The sequence below is a fragment of the Cydia amplana genome, chromosome 12 (assembly GCF_948474715.1).
Source record: "Cydia amplana chromosome 12, ilCydAmpl1.1, whole genome shotgun sequence".
In the NCBI taxonomy this organism is placed as follows: Eukaryota; Metazoa; Arthropoda; class Insecta; order Lepidoptera; family Tortricidae; genus Cydia; species Cydia amplana.
In genome coordinates this window covers 15,781,839-15,806,910 of record NC_086080.1, presented here as the reverse complement: position 1 = coordinate 15,806,910, position 25,072 = coordinate 15,781,839, and the positions used below count along the sequence as shown (strand labels likewise).

The following is a 25,072-nucleotide window of genomic DNA, read 5'->3' as shown; positions in this document are numbered from 1 at the left end:
GCATGAGTTTTTGACGGTGTTGCGCGGATATGTGGTATGTTTTCGATGTGTTGCGTATCTAGTTTTTTTTTCGGTGTGTTTTTAATAGGTTTACGCAAAGTTGCTCGTTATGTAATTGTGTTTGTGATTGTTTAGAAGCTGTACGCGAAGCCGTGTAGTTATCTATTATCGTCTAAATGCTTTGTTTGTGAGTTATCGCATCCACGTGGGGGACAAAGGACTTTAATACTTTCATTTACGTACTACTGCCCATTATAGATGTGACGATGTTTTGTGACGACATATGGACTTGAGGAATGGCTAAAAATGGAACGGAATCCGGAAGAGAGTTTTGTTTTTAATTTTTGAACTTTGGAAGTAAGAACCAAAGACAAGATACAGATATCAATAAATTATTAGTAATAATAATGATAGATTTTAGTCTCTAGTCTTACGAAAACAAGAGCGGTTGTGCTGACACATAAACCTCCAAGTCTAAATATGTTTTGATGTCCAATAAACATACGTTTATGACACTATAATATTAATTATGTTATACTCAATCTGAAATCACTCACTGCGCTCCAAATCTAGATGTAAACAAGTACATTGACTTTTAGTAAACCGCCCAAAGTTATTAAATACACGACAAGTAGCACACATGTCGTCAATCAAGTAATGAGTCACTTGTCTTTACGACTACAAACAGCAACACTCCTATCTGTACATCGGTGGACCTTATTACAAAAGGCATAAGGTCCAACGATGTACAGTTAACAGTGTGGGTGATGGTACTCAATTCTTCATTTTATCGATTCATATATCTAATTATAACGAAGTAGGACGTTGCAATATCGATGGCTGCTTGTCATACTTTTTTTCGTTGCACGTTTAAGTTTGTACTTTATGTGCAGTCTTTAAGCGTGCATTTTCAATAGCAAGGTTATAAACATGACAGGCCGCTAAGTTGCGTGGGTTGCCATGGCAACCTGCTTGTAAACAACACGTGCTTTATGAAAGATGCATGTGAGGTTAGAAATCGTAAAACTGAATTGCTAGTTCAATTATACTGTGTACTGTTAACCCTATTGCGATGGTGTAAGGTCTACTTTTAAGCATTGCGTTCTGCCTTTGGAAAAAAACAATTATCTGCGTTTCCAACTAAATAAATAATTATTACGTAGTATAGGTACATTAGGTACTAACAGGTAGTTAAAAGTTTTAACGTAAAGAAAAGACTTATTCCCACGTACACTTTATTGATAATAAGAACTCGTCTTGACCGAACTTGAACCCTACGTGGGTTGTAATACACCTAACAGTACGTTTTATTTATGTATTGGGAATGCATGCATATTCATAATGTTTTTTATTTAAGTATTTTATGAAATAAATACCAGAACGTTTTAGTAGATGTTAAGTAATTCATGATGCAATTTGCAGTCACTCATTTTTGTTGCATATCTATTATAACTTTAACGTTTTTTGTGCGGTTGAAATTAACTGAGATTATAGTATTTTATGCAACCGTTGATTAAGAGGGGTCAAAAAAGGCGAGTGGCGTGAGTAACAATTTGAGGCGATTTTGGGGAATAGGCTAAAGACTTGCCTTGACAACTATAAGATAGGGGTTTAAAGGTGTGTGCACGACCCAAATGACAAATAAAAATACGGGAGTAGAAAAACTTATTAACATATCTCTGTACGATTGTTTTCTTTGATTTTATAATTTATAACTCTTCTCATTAATAAATATTTGTTTAACGGTAAAAATGTAATGAGGCTTCAGGCTTGCTTAATTTAATTTTTAACAAGCAGAAACGTCTCCTCCTAATCCATTTATTAGTGAGAATGGAAACGTGATACTACTTAAAGCTGTGTTCAAAGTTAAACTATAGGTAGTATAAACTACTTAAACTATAGATATATTTCGGATAAAGTTCGTAAGCGCGCGAACTCGCATGCGATTTTAATTATTTTGCGGACTGTTGGTTACGCCCAATTCAACCGACCGATCAAAACCCGCAAGTAATGAAAATCAATTTGGGATTATCGCATCGTCTAAATTACTCTAAATGAGCCCTTAACTTTCATTCAAATCCTGCTTATAATTATAAAATGAAAGAAGATTCTGGAATTTTAAACGGAGTTATTTTTGAGTTTTAATGGCTATAAGGTAAACAAATTTACATTGGTGTAATAAAAACAATCAGAGCGTGCTATATATGATTTTCCAGCACCTAACGATTTATTTGTGTAGTCCGTTCCGCATTTATATCGAACGCATGTATGACAAATCGCATGCGATCACGAAATAATCTATATCGATTCGCCATACACATGTTTTATAAAATTAGATTGTACAAATAAACCATTAGTTTAAATTGTTCTCGCGTGTCAGGGTCAACTGCGACCTTAGCACGAGTGCACCGCTAAAGTTTCTGTTTCTCGCGCGCGACATATACTACTCGCCTCTAGGTAATGGGTAGTTTATCTCGCGCACTGGGTTCTGTCGCGGCACATTCTTGTTAAGGCCGCTTGAAGAAAAGACCAATAGTAAATTGTATTAAGTGTATTAGATTGTTGTATTTGATGTGTTGTGTTGTGTGTGTTGCAGAAATAGTGGAGAACGGCCCCGTCCCCGCCGCGCCGCACCCCGCGCAGCCCGCGCCCGCGCCGGCGCCACCGGTCAGTACACACACATTACACACACTCGCTACCTTACACACATAATATATTACCATCATACAAGTAGAGACTGAACAAGCTCCACCCTTCAGGATACCCATAACTACCAGTATTTACTGTCATTATTTTTAATAGTAATAGGTGGTACTGGCTTAACCCAGTGTCAAATTGTACTGGTAACCATTATATCTCCAGGTTTAACCGGTTAACCACAGGTTAGTGAATGGTGCAAGTGATCCTTAACTATGTATTTCTGTTTTTACTTGTTGAACTTTCGAGAAAGTGGAATGGAAATTGTTGTTCTTTGGTTATAATATAATACCTACTTGTAGTCATATATTTGAGGAACGTGAATTTTGCGTCACGCCTGAGCCGCATCTTTCCAAACAGTTCGATCCTCAGTATTGTAATTTGTAGAAAACTGTTACCATGCAACAATATAGCGGGACCTAAGAATATATGCTAAACCATTTGTAACTCTTAAATTGTGCTTTGAATGCCATCGACACCATCGATCGTCAGATATCGAGCAGAAACCAGAATGATTCCAATAAGGCCCAGATTCCCTGATGTGGGTTGGAACGCCAAACGGCAGTCGCTTTCGTTTTAAGTAGTGTTTGCGCCTATTCTTGCCATTACATTCCAAGTAAGCCGTGGAAAAATATCCGGGACAACGCTAGGAAGATGAGATGATACAATGAAACTCAGTATATTAATATTTTATATTATTTTACAGACGTCAAAGAGTTCCATCGCGCCCGCGCCCAGCGTTCCCACGGAACCCCCCGTGTCCCCTCTCACCGTCAACGGTCCCCTCCACCACCACCCACACACGCCGCAACACACAGTCAATAAGTAAGTTATTTACTGTTTTGGTAGTTTTTTTTATACTACGTCAATGGAAAACAAGCATACGGTCCGCTTGCTGGTAAGCAGTCTTTGAAGCCTATTGACGCCTGCAGCTTCAGAGCTCTGGCAACCTTACTCACCGACAGGAAAACAACTCTATGAGTAGGGTCTAGTCTAGCGTTATTTGGTTGCGGTTTTCTGTAAGGTGGAGGTTATCTACTATCTATAAAACACTCCTCATCTCATGAGGTTGATGACGGTTGCCCGAATTACTTATACATTAAAGAATCTCAACAGCGAGCAAACGTGGGTACAAATGTTTTCGTGTCGCTGTCTGGCTGAAGAGGCTGATAGATGTGAATCTGTATAGTACATTTCTCAACGGATTCTTATGAAACTTTGTTTAAATGTGTGTTTAATTATGTTTCCAGTGGGCGAGGTGAGGCGACAACGCCACTACTGGCTGGCGCGAGCGGAACCGCGTCGCTCAAGAGCATGGCCCAGGAGGCAGTTCAGCGCGCGGGGCTAACCACGCAAGGACAAGTAAGGCCGCTCTTACTAATATAATCAAGCTACTAGTAAGTTTTCTTTCAAGCGGATGTTACGTAAGCATTTGCTAAAACAAGAGTTCGAATAATATCCATCATTATTATATTTATAGTATGTATTTTATAAATATGTGGTAGTTTATATATATTTTATTTATTTATGTAATTTATAAGTATAGTTTGCTTTTTTTAACTCACTCAATATATTTTCTCTCTCTGCACCAATTGAAGGTATCTCTGTTTGGCCCTATGGTTGACTGGTAGAGAATGCCATTTGGCATTAAGTCCGCCATTTGTACATTGTTGTATATATTTTGTGCAATAAAGTTTAAATAAAATAAATAAATAATCACAGCAGTAATAGTACATTATTGTCGAGGATCGGAAGTAGCTACTTGCAGGCTGAGGATTCGTTTTAAACGGACGACCTTGGGAGTCCGTTTAATTGAATCCGAAGCCAGCAAGTAGCCTTCCAACTGAGTCATATATAGTGCTTTTCTCAAAAATGGTGCAAGAAATAGAAATATTTTACAGAAGCAACATTCAAATTTTCACAGAAAAAGGTAAAACCATTAAAAAGATTTGCTTGCCGCCTTTAAAAAAAAAAGAAGTGTATTTTTCTGCTGAAAATACGCCAACCTATTTGAGACACCTAAATAGTCGCGGTACCAACATTAAGCCTGTAAAAGACTATCGCACCGCACCGCGACCTTGGAGCGTCGCACCCGTAAGTGAGAGCGAGAAAGAGATATCTGTTTCTCGCTTTTACTTATGAGTGCGACGCTCCAAGGTCGCGGTGCGGTGCGATAGTCTGTTACAAGCTTTATAATAATAAGTGCTGATCATCTGTTTGGCTGTTTAAAGGGACGTATGCCTTCATTTGATATGGCCATTTAAAGTTTTAAAAAGTTTGGAACTCGTTAAATAATGGAATTTGTATGCAACATTGCAGTCCCGAAATCGAGACTGCAATGTTTATAACTTTTTAATTTTTTGAATGACCATAAACTACGCACTTCGCGACCTATTTTTTAACCGGCAACGTCGACTTTGCCGTCCATTTTTGAGAAAAAGTATATACAGTGTAGTGTGTAGTATAGTTCTATTTTTATTAAATGTATATCGGCACTACCCGTTCAATGTTGTAAGTCCTTAGTTTCCTGCTACTGAAAGGTTGTCTGGAAGAGATCGCTTCTTAGCGACAAGACCGCCTGTTGACTGTTGTTACCTAGCTTTTAATCTGAATTTAATTTCTGTGTATTTTTAATTGTATGGTGCACAATAAAGAATATTTATTATTATTATTATATACTTATGAATGGAATTTAATCACAAAGTGGGTATGCACTTTTACAGCTCGCTGTACATATTGGAGTTCAGAAAAATCCAAAACGTATGTCAATTTGTGACAATGTCTATGTTTGAAATGAGACAGTCCTTTGACAAACTATTGTAGTCTATGTTTACAGAATAGACGAAGAAAATATGGATATCACATCGCTAAGACGGATCTGTAACATCATGATACAATAGGGATGATGACACATGTTGAATTTTATAACAAAATCTAGTAAAATAGATAGCAAATAAGTTTTTTTTTAACTTCCTAAAACGATAAAAGTAAGGGTACCATTCGGTTCCTTACATTTTATCCAAAAAAATATTGTTTATCAACTATATACATAAACGCAATATTTCACGGACAAAAACGCAATTTTCTTGTTTTGTCCATACTACAAGATGGGATCTCAGTGACCTTGACGTCACGTTCACTTATCCTTTTCTGAGGGGCGTTTCGTGAGTGAAGTGCGACTGTCGGACTTTGACTATAATTTCTGACTTTTGTGTTGCTTTAATCCAATGGGTCCCATATAGATATTTGATCCTAAAAACAAACCCGATCGAATGATACCATAAATGAAAATTTGTCATGTAGCCTATTGTAGTGCATAATTACATATTTTCCATCGTATTTTAACGGAATTCGTATGAACGTGTCTTGCTATTTCAGTCAGTCTCGGTACAAAAAATACTGCGGTTGACTGAAGTAGCATGACTAATACGAACATCTGAGAAAATACGATGGAAAACAATTATTCACTACATCTGTACACCGATTTCACACTTATAGGGTTTGAGCCAATGACCGATCACTCGGATCTAGAGTAGTGAATGTATGCGTACGCGCGTAAGTACTTACAAGAAAAATTAGCATGTTTTGTCTCAGCTACGTTAAATTCATTGTATCTCAAGCGGGTCTATGTTTCCCAAAAAGTTTTAAGTCAGAATGTATTGTTTGTACGCATTTTCGTTAGCCATAATTTATTTTGTTCAAAAACGTAACTTTTCAGGATTGCCATAAAACAAACCTAACCTATCCTATCTTACGAAAAACCTGAAAAGTTAACGGTTTCAGTTTTAGGACGAATGATAATATGACAAACAATACATTATGGCTTAAAACTTTATGTGAAACAAAGGGACCCCCATCTCAAGACCATAATGGCGCATAGTATCTCATACTACATCACGTTAACCAATGGTTCATGTATACTTGCAGAACGTGCGGCGAGGCGCGGCGCTGGCGCAGGCGCACATCCCGCCGCTACTCGGGGTCGCGCCGCTCGGCCCGCTACCTCTCAACTCGGTAATATACACCTCTCTGTCCTGCGGCGGTAGCATGCTCCTGTCATGCCAGGCGTCACTTTCGCACTTACATTCTTTTTAGAACGTGACAAGCATGGTTAAGCTTTGGATTCCTCCGAAAACGGTGCCGTCATATTACGGCCGCTATATAGCGTCGACTGACGTCACTAGAACGTTGTCTATGTAAACAAGATGGCGCGGTTTCCTAGACGGCGTTACGTTACGTTGATTGTCAACGTAACGTAAGATGACGGCCGTCATGACCTTGTCGATAGTTTCGTGAACGTTTTATTAGATAACGGTGACGCCATTTTGAATAAATGACACGAGATTTGAATAAATGATTCCGTACTACGATTATTTTCCTCTTCTGATGATATTTCATCCTCCAAGTAAATTATAGATGATCAAGCAAATCTTGTCAGTAGGAAAAGGCGCGAAATTCAAATTTTCTATGGGACGTTATCCCATCGCGCCTACATTTTTCAAATTTGCCGCTTTGACCTTGGTGGATGACGGTGTGTTATGACGCCGTGGTACTTTCCACATGTCGTCACCGTAAAGACGGCCGTCTTTTGCGGCCGCTATATGACGGCACCGTTTTCGGAGGAATCCAAAGCTTTAGAGACGATAAAGAGGCGACCATCTTAGTCCTACTGGTCGGTTACGACCACTGCGACTAGATTTATACTAGCCTGTAAAAGCGAATATCGTACCGCATCGTATCATATCGTACCAGACTTTCCACCATATAAGGTAAACTTACTAGTGTTCGACATGCTAATGCCCAATAGATGACACCCCGCTGTCACCTCTATTGACAATGACTTAAGTTTCAAGATGACATGTACTGGGACTGCGTCGAGCACCAGTACGTTTACCTGAGGTATCGTTCGCAGACTTTACAAATTAATTCAGTCCCGTTTTATCAAATTATAAGCAGAATTTCTAAAGCAGACGATTAATCTGTCAGCTCCCACGGCTCATATATGAGCCAGAACGCTTATGGTGACGTCATATCGTGGGATTCGACAGGTTAAACACATCTATGTGTATTTTCAGGAGCATCAGCTACAGTTCCAGATGATGGAAGCGTCGTTCTACCACATGCCGCACCCCAGCGACTCGGAGCGGGCGCGGCATTACCTGCCTCGCAACATTTGCCAGACCCCACAGTACTACAACCAGGTACTATACTACACACAGGGAGACAATGTGCTCAAAGCCCTTGCTTTAAATGCTTACATGTACCTCGTAATTTGTCCAAGTTCTTGTCGGAAAATTCGACAGGCTACAATCTCTTCGAGAAATAGTCCTGTTCATGCATTCGTCAGCGAGCTCTGCCACATCTCCGATTAACTCTTTGACCACCAAACACCTCAAATGACGCGCGCAGCTACAGCCCAATATCGACTTTCGTTCGTTCTTCGTTTAGGCCATAAGGGGTTCAAAGCAGGGATGTTGCGAATATCCGCATCCGCAACCGCGCAACTTCCGCATTATTTTCAACATCTGCATCCGCATCCGCATAAGATCGATGCGGAGTTTAATGCGGATGTGGAAGAGGTAGGTACAGGAACGTCTTAGCATCGGCATAAGTGCTAAACTGCTAGGTAATTTAATCATTAGCCAAAAAAACCTATTAGAAATGAGCAGTCAAGCGTGAGTGGGACTTAATGTACGTAACCCTTGGAACGCGAGTCCGCCTCGCACTTGGCCGGTTTTTTGGAATAAACATTTGTATTGTATTGTAAAAATTACTAAAATTTAATATTTGACGTTTTTTATGTATCTATCTTGACATCCGCATCCGCGGATGTGAGCCTTTAAAAAAAATCCGCATCCGCGGATGTCAAAAAATCGGCATCCGCAACATCCCTGGTTCGGAGTTTCCGAAATACTTCAAAAACATACTGCAACCAGGGGGGTGTCACTCCGCAGTTTAGGTACATTTGGCCGGCGCGCCCATCGGACAGGCGTATGGCAGTGGGCTGCCGCTCGGCGTGCACGAGTTGTGTCGTGTCACGTGGCGCTCGCGCAAAATTTAAATACACAATGGCTTCGAAATTTACTTTCGTGAGAATCAGACATATTATCTATGTCATAAAACTGCGGCGCGCAAAGGAGATTCACGGTTCGTGCGCGGTTATAAGTTTCAATTTTGCTTGCAGGCGGCGATATAGGTGTAATTTTATACCTAAATCTGACTTTTGTGAAGGAGTGAATTTTCTGTACGGTAGTACTATTAGTTATTCTGTGCTGCAACCTTATTTTAACATTCCAGGTGGTAGTCCCCCACTCGGACAGCGTGGAGTTCTTCCAGCGGCTATCGACGGAGACTCTGTTCTTCGTGTTCTACTACATGGAGGGCAGCAAGGCGCAGTACCTGGCCGCCAAGGCGCTCAAGAAGCAGAGCTGGCGCTTCCACACCAAGTACATGATGTGGTTCCAGCGGCACGAGGAACCCAAGCTCATCAACGAGGAGTACGAGCAGGTACGTACATGTACAACATGTCACGCCACTCCTGGCGACTGTCGGAGGCAGCTGGAGTAGCAGAGCTGGTCCACACCAAGTACATGATGTGGTTCCAGCGGCACGAGGAACCCAAGCTCATCAACGAGGAGTACGAGCAGGTACGTACATGTACAACATGTCACGCCACTCCTGGCGACTGTCGGAGGCAGCTGGAGTAGCAGAGCTGGTCCACACCAAGTACATGATGTGGTTCCAGCGGCACGAGGAACCCAAGCTCATCAACGAGGAGTACGAGCAGGTACGTACATGTACAACATGTCACGCCACTCCTGGCGACTGTCGGAGGCAGCTGGAGTAGCAGAGCTGGTCCACACCAAGTACATGATGTGGTTCCAGCGGCACGAGGAACCCAAGCTCATCAACGAGGAGTACGAGCAGGTACGTACATGTACAACATGTCACGCCACTCCTGGCGACTGTCGGAGGCAGCTGGAGTAGCAGAGCTGGTCCACACCAAGTACATGATGTGGTTCCAGCGGCACGAGGAACCCAAGCTCATCAACGAGGAGTACGAGCAGGTACGTACATGTACAACATGTCACGCCACTCCTGGCGACTGTCGGAGGCAGCTGGAGTAGCAGAGCTGGTCCACACCAAGTACATGATGTGGTTCCAGCGGCACGAGGAACCCAAGCTCATCAACGAGGAGTACGAGCAGGTACGTACATGTACAACATGTCACGCCACTCCTGGCGACTGTCGGAGGCAGCTGGAGTAGCAGAGCTGGTCCACACCAAGTACATGATGTGGTTCCAGCGGCACGAGGAACCCAAGCTCATCAACGAGGAGTACGAGCAGGTACGTACATGTACAACATGTCACGCCACTCCTGGCGACTGTCGGAGGCAGCTGGAGTAGCAGAGCTGGTCCACACCAAGTACATGATGTGGTTCCAGCGGCACGAGGAACCCAAGCTCATCAACGAGGAGTACGAGCAGGTACGTACATGTACAACATGTCACGCCACTCCTGGCGACTGTCGGAGGCAGCTGGAGTAGCAGAGCTGGTCCACACCAAGTACATGATGTGGTTCCAGCGGCACGAGGAACCCAAGCTCATCAACGAGGAGTACGAGCAGGTACGTACATGTACAACATGTCACGCCACTCCTGGCGACTGTCGGAGGCAGCTGGAGTAGCAGAGCTGGTCCACACCAAGTACATGATGTGGTTCCAGCGGCACGAGGAACCCAAGCTCATCAACGAGGAGTACGAGCAGGTACGTACATGTATAGTTTGTAGTTTTCTAATAGACCCCGAAGGCTAATCCTATTGTCTATTGTTCAGTAAAACCGCACGTACTACTTACCTGCAAAAAAGGGTCCTAATTATTCTATTTGGCACCTGAGCGCGGGCTAGTCCGACGCTCAAAAAACCAGTGTAGGTGCGCTCTCCGATAACGCGCCTTTGTTACGCATCTCGATGACACATTTTAGACTGGTTCTGTAGCGTTCGACTCGCCGGCACTCAGTAACCGAAGTACCGATTTTTTATGCAGGTGGTTGTGGCACGTGGCACGACAGGTTTTTCTTAACAATAGACAATAGGATTAGCCTTCGGGGTCTATTAGAAAGCTACAAACTATACAACATGCCTGCGCCACTCCTGGCGACTGTCGGAGGCAGCTATAGGAGCAGAGCTGGTCCACACCAAGTACATGATGTGGTTCCAGCGGCACTAGCAGCCCTAGCTCATCAACGAGGAGTACGAGCAGGTACGTACATGTACAACATGTGTTTATAACAGGTCATAATCATTTCATTTGTCTCTCTTCTCATTTCACTGAAGTGCCAAGTGCTTCGTGAAGTATGACGTTCCAATGGGATGCGTATGCATTGCCACTGTCAAGTCAGTGCAAAGTTGCAAACTTAGTGTGGTTGGAGTCTAGCACAGATTTTTGTTATTATTACTACTATTAGAGGCCTAGCCCATGTGAAAGCCCCTGTCTAATAAGATTATTAATTACTAGCGACCCGCCCGGCTTCGCACGGGCTAACAAATTATACATATACCTTCCTCTTGAATCACTCTATCTATTAAAAAAACCGCATCTAAATCCGTTGCGTAGTTTTAAAGATCTAAGCGTACAGACAGACAGGGAAGCGACTTTGTTTTGTACTATGTAGTGATTGTTATTATCACATATTTCAATATAAAACATCTGCATATGATCCAACTTGCTTCTAATATGTTTACTCCTTGATACTGGCGACAACGTATGGCCGATATAAACAACTTAGTGTAATATAGCTATGGGTATTCCAATTTTTTTATGAATGACTTGATACTAAATTTTTTGGAGGACTTGTGTTAGAAACTTATTCATCGTGCCATATTTTGTTGATATATCTTTTATCATGTTAAATCTTTGCTGAAATATAACATTGTATGTTCCAGGGCACGTACATCTACTTCGACTACGAGAAATGGGGCCAGCGGAAGAAGGAAGGCTTCACGTTCGAATACAAGTACTTAGAAGACCGGGACCTGAACTGAGCCCTCGCGGTGTGCGACAGAGACAGTAGCGCAACAACCCAAGTGTAGTGCAATGGTGCAGGAGTCTAACTCCACAGAACGGTCGGTTCGGTTCGTTCCTAGTTTCAATTTGCAACTTTTTATGAACACTAAAAAGTATGAGTAACATTTGAAATAGTCACAATCACTGACGATGCTCGCGTCGCCGTGCCGCGGATTCCATGGCGTCAGTATTTTTTATATTTCTCAGTAGAGTAAGTTAAGTATTTCTGTGATGAATTTTCCAATAATGAAAAAAAAGGTGGCAATGTCTGATTTTTTTTAATTAAGTAAACGTTGAATCGATCTGTTGTAAAATAACTTGCACGCTGGCAGTTTGTATTATTGTTGTACACGGTTTTTTGTATCGAATTTGCATGTGAACGAAGTATGCGAAAGATATCATGTGATGCAACTAGCTTCCGCCGTTGGTCGGTTATTATAGAAAACAATGTGATATTGATATAGGGACCCCGGGCTTACCGCGCTGTGTCTGCGACATGGTTCCCCACTAGACTTGCGACTAAACATGTTATTGTAGTCTTCAGTTCAGAGCGAGGCCTAGTCGTGACAAACCAAATGACGTATTCGGTTTTCACGGCTAACACAAAAGGCTATAAAATTGAATATAAGTTTTATAGCCTTTTTGGCCGAGCTCAAACATTTAGACATCACAATTAGAAAAACGCTAGGTGAATTATGTTGTCTAGGCTTTAGATTTAGTACCTAACTCGACCCGCTCAGTGGGTATGTATAGTTATAGAACATCCGTAGTATAACGAGACCCATGTCGCACCCGCAGCGCCGCGGCATCACCGAGCAACTAAATAATATGCTAGTCGTAGTATTCAACAACAGTGTGCCTACTTAGGTAAGTCAGTTATAACCCGCCGCAGAGCCCGGGGTGTTTGTTTTATTAACTTGTGTATAGTCGCCTAGGGGAGTCGGGGCTCGACCGCGTGTCGGCCTCGCGCCGCTCGAGCGGTAAAGCTGGCTTAGCGACCGCGCGGCGTCTCCTTCCTACTGTCAGGCGGTGCCATCCACTAAAGACATCGTGTATCGTGTTTTTTACAACGAGGCGAAATTTTATACTATCGGCGAATGAAACGTATGAAATTTAACATTCCAACGATTTTGTAAAAGCATCCGGTCGACTGGCACGTTCAGAAACTTATTTACTTTTCACCTTGAGTACGTTTTTTGTACTGCTCGGGAAAACTTTCTGAACGTTCCCTACGTGACGTTACGCGATGTCGGTACGTGTGGATGGCGCGGCGCTGACGGCCCCGGTACATAGCAATAAAGGCCGCGCGGCCGCCTAGCTGTAAGACATCCAGTGTGATTCATTACATAGAAATAATACACTTTTTCACCGCCCATTGTGAAATTTAAATAAAGAAACCTATGTGATTTGTACATTTAATTTTAATTAGTGCATTTAAATTGAACAAAAGTATATAAATTGTGTAAGAGCATTGTATGTAATCACTGCCACGATTGTATTATATTCGGATAATTAGAATTATCGTTGGTTTAATTTGTACTTATTTATTTGTGATAAATTATTTGTATGCGTCAGATACTGGAGGGGGGGGGGGGGGGGGGGTGAGACAGTGTATTATTGTCGACTGCCGGCCGCGAGCCTTGTTGTCGACCGTACACGTGACCGCTGTACGTACGGGGGTCTCCCAGAATTGTTGCACATGCCTTGCGCGAACATTGAAGCCTTCCGTCTCGTTCCGTGTGAGTTGTGTGAGGGTGGTTGTTGCGCGGAGCCGCGCCGGACCGGACCGGACCGGACCCGGACGGACCGGACCGGACCGGACCTGGACCGGACCGGACGGCGGCGAGCGGACGCAGCGCGCGATCTCGTTTATTCCGTGCGTGATGTTGATAGTTTTCACTTTTGTAAAAAGTCTATCGTGAGAGCAGTTGAAAATGTGGTAAATAATAATTTAAAAAATTATCTGTACAGTTCTATTTGTATAGAAATAATAAATAACGATTAAAAAAATTTAAAACAATGTTGTGATTTCTTCTTAACGGTTAAGGTAAGTGCGCGGGCGTCGTTTACAGCCGCCGCGCTTTTTGGCATTTCTTTTCTTATTTATTTTTTTATTGAAAGAGATGACTGTTTATTTTGTAGAATAAACTGTAAGAAACCATTTTAACATTTTGTTTGCTTGAGAATCTCTCTGATTCCCGAATCGTCTTCGTCAACAATTACTCATTGATCGCCTGGCTGTGATCCTCAATTTGAATTGTTTGCATTGACGAAACATTTTTATTGTTTTTTTTTTTTCTTGTTGATATTACCATATTTTAACCCTGAAGAGATACAGTATTATACGTGAAATTGAACCCTAAAGCAAATATATACAATGCAGCTATCATAAATTAGAATTCCTCTTTTTTCAAATACATTTTCCATAACTTAACCTTCTACAAAATTTGCTATAAAGTTCAATATTGATAATTTAGAACGCTATGAATTACTGTTTGCTATGTATATGCTTATTATTACACGACATGCGTGTTATGCTTTGCTTTTTCGGATAGTGGTGAGTATAAAAAGATCTACGGATAGAAATTAGAGGGTGTGTGTAAGTGATTCTAGCACTGTTGCTGCTGTCAGGATATCAAGTCTATTAACACATTCATTGCCACCCAGCCAAACAAGACATCCGCGCCAGGCCACAAAAAAATCTTTATATAAAGCTGTAGTAACACGATCCCGACTATCGGGTCGTCCGGCCTGGGAACGAAATACCCGATAGTCGGGTTTTCGGCACTGAATTTGTTAAAGGATAGTAACAAAGAACAGGGTACACTAGACCATACTACTACCCGATGATCAACAAATTATTTATAGAGAAATTAAATTTTACAACGCCACATAGTAGGTAGGTGTATGAGAATTCATTAACATTGTTCTGTCCGTCAGTATTAGATAACATCCAGAGACTACCACCTACAGACACCGCTTTAAACATAATAAAATTCACAATATACCAATTGCGTCTTAGAATAAACTTTAGTAAGAATCAAAAGTATCAAAACCTGAATAAATTTTGGTAAGTACAGCCTACAGTCAGGCGTGTCTCACTCCGCGATTTCGTCGCTTTGCTACAGGTAAATGCAACTATGGGGTTATTGCGTCTCTCCGTTCTTTCTCGAATACGATTGGTCGAAACGCCCTCTACTATGCAACGTTTCATTTCCAAGTAGCTCGGGCATGAAACGTTGCATAGTAGAGGGCGTTTCGACCAATCGTATTCGAGAACGAACGGAGAGACGCAATAACCCCATAGTTGCATTTACCTCACTTGACCTTAGCTAAAAGTACATCCGTTCGGCCCCAATTTTGGGGAAAGCCATAAGCCGCGCGTGGCGCTGTCGCCACCTAGCGGCCATATCTGTGCTGATCGTAACAGACGCGTTTTGTTAGAGAGTGAGTTTTCTGTACTTAGTACTATTATTTATTCTGTGCTACAGTTTAGTTCCCACGTGGCCCACCCGTTTAGTTATACAAGAACTCAATATTTGTCTTTAAGTATTTCTTATCTTACACAACAGAAGCAGAAGTTGCTAACCGGGCGAGATGTTCAAAATGACCTTGACACGCTCTCATTTTAACAATAAAGTCGCGTCAAGATCATTTTGAACACCTCGCCCGCAGCAAATTCTGCTGCTGACTGTAACTATGTAATGTTGAATAGGTCGGACCCAAACGTGGATGGTGGATGTAACTAAAAATTTTAGTAGCGCCCTCGCTTTCATACTGTAAATGTGTTGCGACCGCGAGTCGCATAAGTTTCATCTATCGTGATACGTGGTTCAAGCAGATGCGATCGGTTTATATTACTCCGATAGTATTCCTCAGTCACGGACGATATTCCGGCAGCTGTGCACACGACAGGCCACAATTTGAGGCAAAAACGGCAAATTGGACGGGACAGGATAAACTGGTTTCCTCATACAGTTACATTGTGGTAGGTTGCGATTTTGTTATGATTCTTATTTACCCCGAGTCGCTAAGTTCCATCTATCGTGATACGTGGTTCAAGCAGATGCGATCGGTTTATATTACTCCGATAGTATTCCCTCAGTCACGGGCTATATTCCGGCAGGTGCACGCGACAGGCAATTTGAGGCAAAAACAGCAAATTGGACTGGACAGGATAAACCGGTTTCCTCATACAGTTCATTATGGTAGGTTGCGATTTTGTTATGATTCTTATTTACCCTGTTACATTTCGTGTATTTTGTATAGGTATTTTAATTTTCATACCAACTGATAAAGGCTCTCTTGATTGTTCAAATACTGATGAGAAAGTTGCATTTTATCCACATGTGTGGCAAAGTTTGAGTCGTTTCTTTATGTTGGATTTGATTTTATTTGATATTTAACAGTTAGTGTTTTCCTCGCGTTGATGTGGTGAATAATTTTTGTGCAAAATTTATTTAACCCTCGTGCCTTGAAACCCTTGCAACGCTCAAGATTCCACTTTTCTAACCACGAGCGTAGGCGTGAGCGTGTGGTTCAATTTTAGTATCTTTCGCTTGCTCGGGTGTCAATATTGGCGACGAGCGGTTAAACAACAACTTTGCCCCCTTGTGGGAACCCGTATATGTTTATTTAAATTTGGCATAGCCGCAGGGTTGGGCAAAATACTGGCTTCCACGTATTTGAAATACAAATTACAAAATACATTTTTAAAAGTATTTGAAATACAAAATACAAACTACTTTGGTGACGGGTATTTGAAATACAAAATACAAATTACAGTGTTTAAAATAATGTATTTCAATTACAAAATATACCTTTATTTATTTTTTTGTTTAGCATTTAGTTTTAACGTTAACGAATATCCTTTCATATAAACTTATAGGGTCATTGCGCTAGTTTTCGTCCAGCTCTAGTTTACGTCCATTTGACGAAATTTGAATATATACTCGTACCTACATTCCTGCACAAATTTGGACTGATTTCAATCCTTATGTCTAAGGCGTCTAAGCAATATATCAGTCTACATATAACAATGATATTTCGCAAAAAGGAAGCGCTGGTGGCCTAGCGGTAAGAGCTTGCGACTTGCAATCCGGAGGTCGCGAGTTCGAACCCCGGCTCGAACTAATGAGTTTTTCGGAACTATGTACGAAATATCATTTGATATTTACCAGTCGCTTTTCGGTGAAGGAAAACATCGTGAGGAAACCGGACTAATTCCAATTACGGCCCTAGTTTACCCTCTGGGTTGGAAGGTCAGATGGCAGTCGCTATCGTAAAAACTAGTGCCAACGCCAATTACTGGGATTAGTTTCCAAGCGGACCCCAGGCTCCCATGAGCCGTGGCAAAATGCCGGGACAACGCGAGGAAGATGAAGATTTCGCAAAAAGTAGTAAATTAAAAATGAAATATATATTTGATAATCCGTCAAGTCGTCGAAAACTAGTGCATGGACGGAAACTACTGCAATGACAATGACCCTATCCCCTAGATTTAAACGAAAAGTTCCACGCAGAAGTTGACCTAATATAGATCCAGTATCCAGCCAATGAAAATTGTATCTCGGCTGGATCGGAGGTTCGCGGTCGGCTCACAGCTTGTGCGAGAGATTAGACATTTTAGGATTATAGAATTTAATAAAATGTATTTATAGAAATGTATTTTGAAGCTTGAAGTATTTGAAATACAAAATACTAAATACATGTGAGTGCAGTATTTGAAATACCAAATACAAAATACTTTTGAGGTAGTATTTGAAATACAAATACAAAATACTAATTTGTATTTCAAATACGTATTTCAAATACATGTAATTGAAATACTGCCCAACCCTGCATAGGTACCTAAAAATGTTTTTTACGATTGCAGCGCCATCCGCGTTAAACTTTGCGCGTTTGTCCTCATTAAAATCATTCATTTTGTAATATAATATCACTTCTTTTTAGTTCGCTTCGCTTTAACTTCGCTCGTGGCCTTTTTAATCACGCTTTTATACTTCCAGATGTTCTCTACAAGTGTATGGTGGGTGTCAGTTGTAACCCTGACCGCTGCTGCTACGTCACCTGGCCCGGCTGCCCATTAGCAACCGTCAAACGAGTCATCCAGCAAACCACCCCAGACCCTGAGGCCACAATTCTAGACCTCAAGGAATGCAACATCAGCAAAATTGAATCCAGCAACTTCGCACATCCCAATCTTGAGTTACTTGCTATAAGCTCGAACGATGTAACGAGCCTAGATGCTGACGTATTTAAATCTCTTTCTCAATTAAGATCGTTATATTTAGGCTATAACATGATTAAAGGGAAAGATATACCGTCAAACATCTTCGAAAATTCTCGACGATTGGAAAGAATAGGTTTTACAGGAAATAACATGACCGGTACGCCTCAGATTTTATTACAAGGCTTAAATTCACTAGACACGCTTTGGCTAGACAATTGTTCCTTGCAAGAACTACCCTTTTTCTCCGCACACCCATCTCTCAAACATTTATACCTCTTCGATAACCAAATTAAGACACTGGACAACCCAGATAAATGTATTTGGCTCGAAAATTTAGTAAAACTTCATCTATATAACAACCTTATTGAATTTATTCACGAGGACTTCTTTCGGCCTCTAAAAAATATAGTGAACATTGATATGAGTCGTAATAAAATTCGATACCTCCCAGATAAGCTATTAACGAATTTAACAAATTTACAAACAGTTAATTTAGAGAAGAATCGTATTGAATACATAACTCTTGAATCATTCAGCGGCTGTGGAAACATTTCTCATATCAACTTATCTAATAACAAGTTAACATTTTTGCCGGTAAATTTCGTTTCTCAGTTTGGTAGGCTTGAGTATTTATATTTTGAACGGAATCCATGGCAGTGTGCTTGTTTAAGGGGACGGTATATGACGTTTTCGATTTAGACCTCACTTTGTGCAATCAATTTGTTCAATGAATGATTAATAACTGCATTAAATTATACGCAAATCTGTTCACGAAGAAGCCGTGTACCGGCTCTTCACGCCATATTTTTTTTTATTTCCTGTAATTCTCTACAAATCGACACTAAAAGTGTCCAAAAATCAAAATATGGAGTTCCGTTTGAGCAAGACGCATTACAGTTTTGTCTTTGACAGTAATTGAGTTGTTGTGGGATTTTGAAGGCTAGATAACTAAACTACCAGATTATTATCTACTTATATTTTTACTCACAAATACAACACAGAAATTCAATCCCAAATGTAAACTTTCGTATAATTTCCATACATTGACGACATCACTCAAAACTCTTCTTCGAGTCAGATGGCCGTTGGCCTTGCATCGAAGCAGACGTGTACATCGTCATAGCTCGTTTTTGACATTAATAAAGACATTTCATCATATACGCATACGAAAATGTATACCAGTAGATAAATTGTATTTCATAAAATAGGGTAAATAAATATAATCACGTCGAGCTCCAGTCAAATTTTAAATGTGAGTTGTTGTTATTTACGGGTCGTAACGGTCGAAAACAGCAGTAAATTATCCTAAAACAATACGATTACAATCGAATTTAAGTAACTTGTTCCTTCAAAACCCGCTTAAAATGAAAAAAGTTTAAAGACTCGTTTTACTGATTGGGATTGATTTTCATTATGCTGGTATCAATTTTGCGTCATTATAAAAATGTATATGACTTCTGTACGTCAATGACTTTTGATGTCAATTAATTGTAATCTTGTATTTATGTTAGAGAATATTATATGTTCATTTAAATATTACTCATCTATTAATACGAAGCGTAATTCGTTTAATAAGTACCTAAAGACTTGCAGTGTCTACACCTACTTTGTTGACGTTCGTTCCGTCTATGTATGCGATTACGTAACGTGCTGTTCTGATAATCTTCAAGAATCAAGATAATTAATAACGGCAAGACCAGCATTTAGTACCAGCGAGTTTTGCGGATTTGGAGACCGAGATGAAGCTTACAGGCCAATATCGCTGCGGCCTGGCCTGCTTATTGTTATGTGTATAAATCGAATGTTATATTAATTTACTATAAAAAACAATGTTTTATTTCAATGACATTCTGTGCGTAGAGGTATGTATGTTTCGGTGATTATAAGAATTATGTCCACACAATAATCGTGCAAAGCAGAGACTGCATTATTTCTTTACGGTATAAGCGGTAAGGAAAAACTCATTGGTATCCTGGCTCGTACCAATGAGTTTTTCGGAACTTATGTACGAAATATCATTTGATATTTACCACTAGCTTTTCGGTGAAGGAGGAAACATCGTGAGGAAACCTGCATACTCGTAGTGCATACATTTGCGAAGAAATTCAAAGCTGTGTGTGAAGTCCCCAATCCGCATTGGGCTAGCGTTGAGATTATTGTCTATACAGGGTGGTCCAAACCGTGACGTCCAAAAATCGTGGGCTATCATAATGTACCCCATATGTATGTTAGCCGATTTTTCGTAGTTTTCAAGTTATGATTTTTTAAGCTTTTAACTTTTCCTATGTAGGTAATATTCTCCGACCGTCCTTAGTCTGGGACCGGTCTGAAAACCAGCGCCGGGCACCTAGGCCCGGCACACGCTGAGACTGGAACCCTGTGCCTAATACAAAGATCTTCTCACTTTTGTTTTGTATATGATAACAACTGTTTTATTTTATTATGTAAGTAATTCTAACTCTATTTTATGTTCATGTATGTGGCAATAAACAATTCTTATTCTTATTCTATTCTTATTCTTATTCCTATGAAATTCCGGGGTTCCCATACAGAGTGGCTGAAAAATAACTGCATTCCGTTGCCAGGGAGGTGTTGGGATTATACTGAGCAACTTTTATTATGGGACCAACCCCGAAATCGCGAAAAAAAATTGGCTTTTTATACATTTTGGCTAGTCCATTTTCTATGGAAGGGTAATTTTTTTTCGCGGTTTCGGGGTTGGCCCCATTGTAAAAGTTGCTCAGTATAATCCCAAAACCTCCCTGGCAACGGAAATGCAGTTATTTTTTAGCCACTCTGTATGGGAACCCCGGAATTTCATATGAAAAGTTAAAAGTAAAAAAAAATCATAACTCGATAACTACGAAAAATCGGCTAACATACATGGGGTATATTCTGATAGCCCACGACGTGAGGAATCTAAAAAAAAATTTTTGGACGTCAAGGTTTGGACCACCCTGTATATAGGCTGAATTATTATTATTATTTATAGGCGGTACGGTACCGTTATTATTTATCAATACCGCTTCGTTTTGAAGGTACTATACCTGTTGAAATATAAAGTACGGTACCGGTATAAAATTGCAGCAGGTACAACAATTTTTTATAGGTGTACAGTCAGCTGCAGAGAAAAGGTACCACCCCTACATACAATCTTCTATGCAGGGGTGACCTGCAGCTGACTGTACCTAAACCATCACTGACCGAGCGTAGGCGAAGGTCTCCGTTTCAGCTTGGGCAAAAATACTTTCGTTTGTTCGAATGTTCTCCTTTGCATATCACATTTCTCAAATATCTCGAGAAAATTTGTAAGCAGGTTCGGTAGTTGGATATAATTACTCGGTTTCTTTTTTTTTATAAGTTCTAATAGGCAGAGATTGGCATAAAGGACTTAAGCGACAGTAGGGTCTGTGGTACTTAAGACCATTGTGATTATTCGTAGTGTCCGACCGAAGATTCGGTTTCGGTTTCGGTTTCGGCCATAAAATCATGTTTCGGCCGTAGTTTCGGTTTCGGCCAAAAAACGGCCGAATCTTTCGGCCTGGCCGAAACATACGAAATAGTACTTCGTATTATGAAACTAAACTATGTGACAAAGACCAAAAGTTGGCGAGCAAGTAGGACAACAATATTTATATATACAGAAATTTGTGTTTCGGTCGGACACTAATTATTAGGTACTTACTGATTACGCTGCGCCGCGTGGAACGTGAGGTGCGTTCGGGTAAGTACATACAAATCATTCAAGAAAAAAATCCCTTTTAAGATCACTCGTGTGTCTGCCCCTAATAGACTAATTCAATTGAAATTTGGTACACATTTTTCACATATGACAAAGAGTCGGTGATCCAAAGATGGACTAGTAACGTAAATAAATAAACTTTTAACTTTGCGGCCATTTTTTTGTATCGTGTGATATATCAGATATTAAATTGTAAGATATTTACTAATAATAAGCATTGGTCACGTAAATTATTTTTAGTCTTTTTTTGCAAGTATGAATGATATAGAACATTATTTCAATTATTTTTAAAATTAAGCCTATCCAAAGGCGACTTGGAAGATGTGTCATGGGGATCTATATTCGTTGGGTGAAAAACAAGTTTTTTTGTCTAATTATCGTTTAAAACACAATCGATCGGCAATAACGCGGGCACATAAAACAAAAAACTTCTTTTTTCACTCATAAAACTCCTTAAACCTAATAAGAGCTAAACAAAAACAAGTGCGAGTCGGACTCGCATTCTAAGGGTTCCGTATATTAAGTCCGTCTCACGCTTGACTGCACATTTCTTATAGATTTTCCTGACATATATAGGTAAAGAACTACTTTGTGTATTTTTTTCAAAATTTTAGATCCAGTTGTTTCGGAGAAAGTGGGCGGAGAATGATCATTTTTTGCCTATTTTCATGAATAACTGCTGAACTATTAATCCTAAAATTATAAAAAAAGTTATGTTTGAGATTCTTACAATGAGCTCTTTTATTTGATATGTAACACTATATAGTTTAAAAAACATATTTTTTAATTTTTTCATTTACCCCCCCCAAAAATGGCTACCGTATTTCAAATTCTCTAAAATACATTTTATTTACGTTACACGTCCATCTTTGGGTCACAAATTTACATTTGTGTGCCAAATTTACATATGTGTGCCAAATTTCAACTGAATTGGTCCAGTAGTTTCGGAGAAAATAGACTGTGACAGACGGACGGACAGACAGACAGACGCACGAAGAATTATATGTATATGCACTTATCCCAACGCACCTCTCGTTCTACGCTGCGCGGGGTTCATTGCCGCTCCTACCGCCGTAAGTGTAAGTACAACTACATCATCAAGGCTACGATCGAAGATAATCAGTTCAGCACTGAAATAATAGCGGTGGAATGCCAGTATAATATTTAATTATTTATTTTAATTTTATAAATTTAATAGCAAAATAAATAGCGAATATAGGATACTCGTACAAGTAAATCTGTAAAGATCTTAGGGGTACATCAGCCGACATATATTATTAAATTTTATTTTGTCGGCCTTAATTAAATTTCCACCCTGCCGAAACTTTATTTATTTAAATTTTTAATTGAATTGATTTTTCGCCTTATGAATAACCGTATAGAGTAGTAAATAACATTTTACATCTGACTTAATGACATCTGGGTTTATTCGGTTTAACTTTACAAAACGCGTATCTCGACAAAGCCATAATAGAAAATAGTTAACAATCAAATGAATTAAATTAGAATTTAAATACGTCACGTGTGACATGAACAGACAAGGAGAGCAAGATTTAATGTATTGTTTCTCTTTCTTCTTTCAATGGAACGTTTTTACAGTTTCTGTTCCTCAAAAGAGGTCAGTGGTTAACACTAAACTCAAAACGCAATCTTAAAAAAACTTGATGGGTCAATGACCTGTCCCAGTAAAGTGAGGTAGTGTGCGTGAAGTGCGCTTGTGTGTGAAATGGGGTAAATTGACAGAATCTGAAAATTTACCCACCTCTACCGTCACCTTAAATGACATACTTGTAGAAGTAAAGTCAAAGACGGTGCAATATAGGGATATAGACAATAAGGGTAGGTCTCCGATTTGCATAGCTGTCATAGAGAAAAAAATACATAGAGTGCTCACTCCATACATCAGTTCAGACTATTAATTTCAGTGTCTACATCTAGCATCGAGTAGCGGAACTATCAGTACTGCTACTTGACAATAGATGTAGCACCGACCGGAAAGTCTTATCTCAACAGCATAAGACTTTCCGGTCGGTGCTACATCTATTGTCAAGTAGCAGTACTGATAGTTCCGCTACTCGATGCTAGATGCTAATAGTCTTTTTGGTACTAAAACTGATGTATGGAGTGAGCACTCTATGTATTTTTTTATCTATGTAGCTGTTGACTTTCGTTGTCATAGGTTGAAAGATTTTCATCGCGAGTTTTTTGATTCTATAATACAAGACAGTGTCTAACGACTAGTATACAGAAACTTGCAGTAGGTATAGGACTGAAGTGTAATAATTAATAAAACTATGTTAAAATTTAAATCAGTAGAATAAAACTAAAATCTAAGTAGGTAGGTCGTAGTCGTAGGTCTGTACTCTAACTACGATCTCACAAGACACGGCCGCAAACGACAGTTTACTCGCATCCAATTTTGAACATCATTTTATAACGTTACAAGTAAAAGTCGTTATTATTTTATACTAACCTCGGCATAAGTGCTGGTGGCCTAGCGGTAAGAGCGTGCGACTTGCAATCCGGAGGTCGCGGGTTCGAACCCCGGCTCGTACCAATGAGTTTTTCGGTACTTATGTACGAAATATCAATTGATATTTACCAGTCGCTTTTCGGTGAAGGAAAACATCGTGAGGAAACCGGACTAATCCCGATACGGGCCTAGTTTACCCTCTGGGTTGGAAGGTCAGATGGCAGTCGCTTTCGTAAAAACTAGTGCCCACGCCAATTACTGGGATTAGTTGCCAAGCGGACCCCAGGCTCCCATGAGCCGTGGCAAAATGCCGGGACAACGCGAGGAAGATGAACCTAGCCATAGTAGCTGTTAGAATATGGATTTTAAAATCTGAAATAAACAATAATTATTTTTTTCTACTCCAGCACTTAAATGTGTCAATTAAATGACTGACAGTGATATCTAAAGCAATGTCATTTGAATGATTTGTCTATAGGCTCATAAGATGACTGCTAGCAGTCTGCTAGTAGTTTTTTTTAAAGATACAAGTTCCGATCATCTTGATTGGAAGAGGTATGTTTTCATTTACAATACTCTTTTTTTTTTAAATAATAACTCAATTTTTTTTAAATAATAACACTTTTTTTTTTAATAATAACTCTTTTTTTTTTTTTTTTTGCTGCAGCTGTCATAGAAAAAGTAATGTATGCAACAGCTCATAATTGGTTCTTAAAATTCTCGGGTCTTTTTTTACAAAACTCGACTACGTCTCGTTTTGTAACTTCGACCCTTGAATTTTAAGAACCCTTATTATATCACTGTTGCATAAACTACTATTTTATTTTTAGGGACTATTGTTACTGCTGAATAAAACCCATCG

General features: G+C 40.0%; 1 protein-coding gene across 1 annotated transcript in view; it reads left to right on the top strand.

Annotated features, from left to right (window-relative positions):
• LOC134653127 (CCR4-NOT transcription complex subunit 3) overlaps positions 1 to 13,930 on the top strand; it is a 34,970-nt gene extending 21,040 nt beyond the window's left edge. Inside the window, exons 9-15 of the mRNA XM_063508431.1 lie at positions 2,597 to 2,667; positions 3,404 to 3,522; positions 3,948 to 4,059; positions 6,625 to 6,711; positions 7,773 to 7,898; positions 8,995 to 9,204; positions 11,643 to 13,930. Of these exons, the coding sequence (XP_063364501.1) occupies positions 2,597 to 2,667; positions 3,404 to 3,522; positions 3,948 to 4,059; positions 6,625 to 6,711; positions 7,773 to 7,898; positions 8,995 to 9,204; positions 11,643 to 11,741 (824 nt within the window). The 3' untranslated portion in view covers positions 11,742 to 13,930. The remainder of the gene's footprint in view (positions 1 to 2,596; positions 2,668 to 3,403; positions 3,523 to 3,947; positions 4,060 to 6,624; positions 6,712 to 7,772; positions 7,899 to 8,994; positions 9,205 to 11,642) is intronic.
• Positions 13,931 to 25,072: the final 11,142 nt, after the last annotated feature.